Source organism: Anneissia japonica, unplaced genomic scaffold (assembly GCF_011630105.1).
Source record: "Anneissia japonica isolate Jap-2015-1 unplaced genomic scaffold, ASM1163010v1 scaffold288100_len55232_cov133, whole genome shotgun sequence".
Taxonomy (NCBI): Eukaryota; Metazoa; Echinodermata; class Crinoidea; order Comatulida; family Comatulidae; genus Anneissia; species Anneissia japonica.
The window spans coordinates 48971-56075 of NW_022719727.1; the positions used below are offsets into that span (position 1 = coordinate 48971).

A 7105-nucleotide genomic window follows, 5' to 3' on the forward strand; every position below is an offset into this window, starting at 1 on the left:
TTTTTTTCATTTTTTCTTCACGAATTGGTAGATCAATATTTTTTACAACATAATCCTCTTGGGCCATTACAAGAAAATCATAGATTTTGTACCAAAAATGTACTTTTGTGAAAAAAATCCGGTTTTCTCCAATGGTTAAGGCGACCTTGGAGAGCAAATGATACAACGTTTCCATATGCACAAACGTTAGAATTATATAGATAATACGTATTAATGTGTTATTTTTTTCGATATTGTGATTTATGCTTTTACTGTTGCTACTATATATTTTTATGTAGGCCGAAGGAATATTCAATAAAATTCGGAAAGCATTGGAAAGAAAACCTTATGAAGCATTGGTGTTCCCTACTTTCTTTGCTATTGAGAACAGCTTACCGTTTGCCAAGAGCAATGCTTCTAACATCATGGACCAAATATTAAAGTTCGCAAAGAAGATGGTTAGAAAACTACCTTTAAAATGGTTGCTTGTTCAACAGGAAATCCAGAAGTTGAAAGTAAAGCATATCTATCTACCAACCAAAAAGGTAGACATTTGATTATTTACAGAAAGAGCGATTTGGTGCAACGGTTGTGGTTCTGCTTCTCCGTCCTTGAGGTCCGCTTTTCAATCTCTCGCTGTGCATTTCGCTTGCGCCTAGGCAAGGTACTATGTTTGTCCTGTCCCCCCAGGAGTACAATTGGGTACCTGGTGGTAGGCTCAAACATAAAATGCGCTGATTACAGCTGCAACATTATGGAATTCTCCCCAGCCATGTGTACCATATGTGCTTGATACAATGACAGGGAGTGGAGGGAGGGGTTATTAATGTATAGCGCTTAGAGGCCTTGTTAGCATTAAGCGCTATATAAGTCTAATTATTATTTCATTTCATTAAAACATTAAACTTATACTAAACAAGAACAGAAACAGCAAGAAACGAGCACAAAAGAACAGACAGGAAGACCCCAAAAGTGAACTTAATTACTGTCAAGTATTATCTTCCAGTGAAAAAACAATGTAATAAACTTGTCACTGACCTGCGTATATACTGTCTTTGTCAGTTTAATTTCTGGTATCCCTTTTTACACTCGTTTTAAAATTATTAAACTTGCGGATGTGTGTGTTATTTTTTTCATCAGGTGATTGCTTTGGTTGAGCGGTGTGGGGTCAAACGAGACGCTCAAAGGGTGCTGCTTGAGTATTTACACGACCTTGGTGAGATTCTCTACTTTCCTGATGACAAAGCCTTAAGAGATATCATTGTTTTAGATGTGATGAAATTAGTTGACATGTTTAAAACAATAATCACCGTTATTGATCCAAAGTTTAGGGTAAGCTCAACTTTACAAAATTTTGCATTTATTTATTCCCTTCTTTCAAAAGCGATATATTTTTGTAGGCCATAAAAGCATAGCAGGATTCTGAGCTAAAATTATTAAATTTCAGAAACCAAAGCACAGAGAAGCCTGGAGGAGATTGGACAAGGGGATCCTAGAGGAGCATCTGTTAAGGCACCTATGGAAGGAGTTCAATTTTTCAGATGAAACGTTTGACTTCTTTGTATCCCTCATGCAGAAGTTTGGGCTGGTGTGTGAGAAAAATATTACAATGGTATTTTATTTTTTCAATATATTCTGTTTTCTCTTTGTCCTAATAGGATATGCTTTATCTCATCAATTGATAAAAGCAAAATATATTCAGCATAGTGCAGACATTAATTTTATTTAAAATGTTCTTTTTCTATTTTTGACAATTTTTGACGTACAGTGTTTCCTGTTTTTAAGGGTGGTGAACGTCTTTTCTACGTTCTTTCACGCTTGCAGCCTAAACGAATAGATGCCACACAAAATAAGGATTACGGGATTCGGGCAGTTTCTATCTTTCATGATTTTGGTCGCTATCTACCTGATGATCTTTTCCAGCGGGGAGTAACTAAGTTCATTGAGAGATTCCAAGTAAAAGACGATGAGCCTAAACTCTCTTATGAGCATGTGGAGTTGACTATCGATGAACTTCACAAAGTGGTTATGAGTGTAGCCTCAATCAAGCATCGTCGTATGTTTAAGGTAATTAGTGCAATTTAAGATTATTTATCTCTGCCACTTAACAGTACTTACATTACTTTGAATATAAATGACAAGTTTATTCATAATGGTAGATTATGGAATGTTATATTCGAAATTTGCCATATCTAATTTTTTTTTAAATAATAACAATGCAATACATGTAATTGATACATTAATGATAATTTAAATAATGTTAATATTAGTTTGTTATATATTCCTTGCTATTCTGTTGAATATTTCTCTGTTCTTAGTATAAAGGCATCTACATATTCTTAATTGCAACTTTTACACCATCATTATCATTATCATCCATCATCATTATTATCATCATCATCATCGTCATCGTCGTCATTTGTACCAATACCACCGCCATATCATTATTTTTAAAAAAAATTAAGTACTGTATATAAAAGAAATATCATTTTGCTATTTGGAACATTAAGCACATAAAACACACACCCACCCATAAAAAAAAAGAACCACAAGCACTTGAGTATCAAATAGCATGTCTGATACTTTACTGAAGATTGTTTATGACTGAGGCTTATTTTTGTTTTGCAGACAACAATCATCAGACGAAAAATCTTCAATGCCGCTGAGCTTACCCAGGAAGACGAACCATCGCCGATAGTGTGTAAGAAGGTACTACCGTCAATGACTTGAAACACTTCAGGAATTGGTTTTTTTTTAAATGTAATAATGTATTAATCATGTCATTAACATCAGTAGATTTACGATCAGTTTTCTATTTGCTACAGGTGTTGACATTCCTCGAAAGAGAACTAAAGATATTTTGTCAGAGCGGTGCAAGGGGCGTGGAATTAACAAGGTACATTGCTTGCGATTGTAGGAACGCTCACATGCATATTGTGCGCCAATTTGACATGGATGTGTTGCCATGTGGAAGCAATGGAATGGAAGTGACGCGCTACCGCCGACTATTTGAAGATGACGTGCAACAACAAGGTAAATTGTGCACTTGTATAGCGGATATAGCATTCGTGTCTATGCACTTTGCAGGACAATAGAAAAGAGCAAAACCAGAATAAATGGTTGAAGGAAGCTGTAGAAAAAATACTGCAAAAATATAGGAAAGTGAAATTGCTGATCTTGTCAGTTCTGATCTTATACACATCTAGATGTGTATAAGAGACAGGCGCCATAGGTAGTCAACATCAACTTCAGTCCCATGGTTGGGGCTGAGGTGAGCAAATTTTAAGAATAGGCCCCTCTAGATGCTCGGAAATGGCACTCTCAGATGGTAAAAATACTTTTTAAAAGCACTGTTCCTCGATAAAATTGTTGGCTTTCTCCCCACGGGAGCATGCTCCCCTTACCTTAGACACCCCTCTCCTCACGGGTGTCGCAAAGGTCTAATCAAGGACCTCATGTCTATTATTCTATACTGGAAGACTGCTAGTCGCAAAGCAAGTTCTGATAATGGGACATCCAGATGCTCGGAAATTTTCAGACTTTGATTTGAATATTTTATCTCCATTTTTTTAAAGTTTTGACAAATGTAAGGGGTCCTGGCCGGCTGGGCACCACACTCCAGATGGATTAATATAATATATGCCCTAGAGACGATGTCAGAGACATATTGTGCTGTTACGTGCCAACAAACCCTTTTTGGCCCAGGGTACAATAGAGTGAGGTCACTACTGGACCATGGGTAGGGATACCAAAGGTGCCCCTAGGGATCAGTGGCCCTGCAGACCACACACGAGAGCGCATACACGTTCTGTTCTAAAAAGATGAGTACTGCATTCTGTAATAATGGCTGAAAACCCCGTCTTAGGTCTCTGGGCAATAGATTTCACCATTTCCCTCATGAGCAGTCAATATTTATATAAAATTATTTTTTTCCAGTCCAGTCCCGTTGGAGAGTTTTTGTTGCTCATTTAGGCACAATGGCTACAAATATGTTTAACCGTCTCTTTGCTCACATACAACAAAAGCAAGGTAAATACAGTTTATTTATTAATTTAATTTATATATTGCCTCACACTGGCAAATATACAATACAATTACATTGAGATAAAGCTGCCGGTTCCGAAAAGAGGCCAACAGGGGAATAATAAAGGCACCACTGATCAATCCCGAACTGCACTGGCAACAAGTGAAAAAAAAATCAAGAATACGAATAAAATGTAAAACTAAAGTCTGAATAATGGAATGATTAAAAGACATTCAAAAACAAATATTAATTCTAAAAAAATAGAAACATTTCGACAGATTGGCTTTTAATTATGAAGTTAAATCGCTTTTGTAATATCATTGTAGACACTGTTATAGTAGTGCCAAAAGTTTAAAAAACGTACGAATATCTGTCCTAGAGTAAAATGTATGTTGGTCACAACAATAAATAAACTCAAAGGTAAGTTGACAGAATGTTAAAATAGACCAACAGGTTTGAAGGCAATTTCATATAAACTAATTATGGTACTTATTTTGCAAGCATTGATTCTTGAGTGTACTGCCTAGTAATGGTACGTTTCTATATGATATGATGCTTCAATTTTGCCATGGTTGCTTTAGGTTTTGTAGATGACGCCATAATTGCGACTGTGTCTGAGGAAATGAACTGCAGCTGGAAATGTTTTGGTGTGCGTTTAGGTGTTTCATGGGTTGGAGTTAACCGGTTTTGTGCTGAGGAACGGCGGGACTCACAAAAAGCTATCGTTAATATGATGAAGTATTGGAGAAACAATGTCAAAAATGAAACGCATCAACTAAAAGTGTTGTGCATTGCTTTGAGGCAGCACAAATACAAGAGACTAGCTGGGGAATTATTCAGTGGTGATCTCGGCAACGAAATTCTGACCTTAGCCAAACATGAAGGTGAGTTGTAGTGAGAGGTAAACCAGTGATGGCGCCAGGATCCGCCCGACAGGGGGTGCTAAAAGCCCCGACTGGGTGGAGCTAGGCGAGCAAACGAGTCTTAATTGGCTGGGGGTTGGGGGTAGCTGCCTAGGGACCACCGTGGGGGCTACGGACATTTGGAAAATTTTGGTGAATTTTTATAAGTTATTTGACATCAAGCTACCGTAATATGACATCATGTATGTTTTTTAATGTTCCAAAACCGAAAATATTTGGATAAAACAATGAGAAACAAAGAGTATGCAATGTAACCAACTAACTTATTTTTCAAATCCGTTTTACATTTTATAATATTTAAAAAAAACAAAAACAAAAAAAACACCGTATTACATTACAATACTATCCTCAGGCTCCATCCTAGAGAAATCCAGGTATTTCATAATTCATGTGATTGTGAATTATTAACAAAATTACGAATACAGTAAGAATAATATCTTACTGTAAATTGTAAGTCCACCAATTTGTCACATTTATACTACGATAAATTAAGAAAAAACAATGTCACCGGGAACGTCACAGTAGGCCTACAAGCTTTTAATTCAAAGTGAAGCTATAAATTGGAAATTTTGCCTGAAATCTGTAAACCATGAGGTTGCTTCCCCGATTAAGATGTATTCCAAGCATCATGAGAGGATATCCAAACGAGCATTTGTCATAGTAGAACGTAAACCATTTTTAATTAGTCCCATTGAACAGGGGCGGATCCAGAATTTTTCAAACGGGGAGAGGGGCATTTGTATTATTTTTTTTATTTCAATACATAACAGTAATATGTACTGACATTTTAAAATATAGTTTCAAAGCACTGTTTTGACACTTGACACTGTTCTGCTGACTTAGTTCCAGTAGATGTTCGAATGTAATTAATTCATTGTGAAAAAAAATATCTGTTTCATGGGCTTAATTCAATGTGAAAAGTAATATATACGGTAGTCGGATAACTTACAATAAAACGGCACGTAAATTTATTTTATATTATTATTATTATTATTATTATTATTATTATTATTATTATTATTATTATTATTGTTATTATTATTATTATTATTACCGTGTTATTGTTTTTGTTACGGTTATTGCGATGGAAAGTTAACACAAACAGTACACAAATAGGTCAATTAAGGCGATATGGTTGCTAAACGAAGACATGGAAATATATTTTTTTTAAATTTTTGTTATTCCCCGACGGAATAAACTCGTCTTCCCCGACGGGAGGGGGTCTAGGCTCCCCCGACGAGGGTGCTATAGCCCCTACCAGCCACCACTGAGGTAAACAAAAGATTGAATTAAAATTGCATAAAAATGTTTTTATCCATATAGAAATTGTTACACTTACGATTGAATCAAAGAGTTAGTCATGAGACGTAATTTTGTTGTTATCTGTATTTCTACCAAACATTGCATAATACCACTAAGGATGACAGTATTCTTTATCTCAGGATACTTGGCTGATGTTGACTTGTTATTCGTCGCCGAGAGACTTGGCGTGGACTGGAGAGCGTTTGGTATCGACATTGGTCTGAAGGATCGTGAAATACAATATATTGAGATGAGTTTTCCACCACCACCTATTGTAGACACCATTTTAGAAATGTTGGTTGAGTGGCGTGAAAAGCAGGAACCTCAAGAAAACCACCTTGCAAAGATGAGTAATAAGCTGGAAGCTTTCGGAAAACAAGACACAAGTGAAGAACTCAACAATTACTACCAGGAAAAATATCAGTAAAAATGAATGGAAGTAAAATAATTAGAAGGGTATGTGTAGAATGTTGATATGGGTACACATTTAAAAGAATGAACATGAAACTCAACTGTGTTCAATAAAATATACCGTGACATACAGTAAACCCCAAATAAAAGTCCTGGGATTCTACTGTTTTGTTTTTTTGTTTGTTTTATTTTTTTGCTAACTTTAGGTGGATTCTTTTCGAGATGAGCCTTCTCTAGGCTATTTTTCCAAAGTAAAGAGGGGCGGGGGTGCTTCTTTAAATGCTGTAAATTTTAGGAACTACTATTATACAACAGTAAAGGGCCACTGTAACATCACTCTGTATCATGGAGTGTACAAACCGGAATTGAATCACCTAAACTACTGTATAAAACAAGCGTGTTTTTAATTTATGTTGTTTTTCTGAAATTCCGTTATGTAACGTCGGCTTAAAATCTCGAAAAGAAG

At 36.0% G+C, this 7105-nt stretch overlaps 1 protein-coding gene across 4 annotated transcripts in view; it reads left to right on the forward strand.

Annotated features, from left to right (window-relative positions):
- LOC117110972 overlaps positions 1-6802 on the forward strand; it is a 15323-nt gene extending 8521 nt beyond the window's left edge. For 2 of the 4 annotated variants that reach the window (XM_033253824.1, XM_033253822.1), the window contains 5 exons: positions 2608-2688; positions 2805-3012; positions 3916-4008; positions 4585-4887; positions 6369-6802. In XM_033253824.1, coding sequence (XP_033109715.1) covers positions 2608-2688; positions 2805-3012; positions 3916-4008; positions 4585-4887; positions 6369-6655 — 972 coding nt within the window. In that variant the 3' untranslated portion in view covers positions 6656-6802. Of the gene's footprint in view, positions 1-1764; positions 2047-2607; positions 2689-2804; positions 3013-3915; positions 4009-4584; positions 4888-6368 lie in introns of all 4 variants that reach the window. The other 2 variants (XM_033253823.1, XM_033253825.1) reach the window with 2 other exon arrangements.
- Positions 6803-7105: the final 303 nt, after the last annotated feature.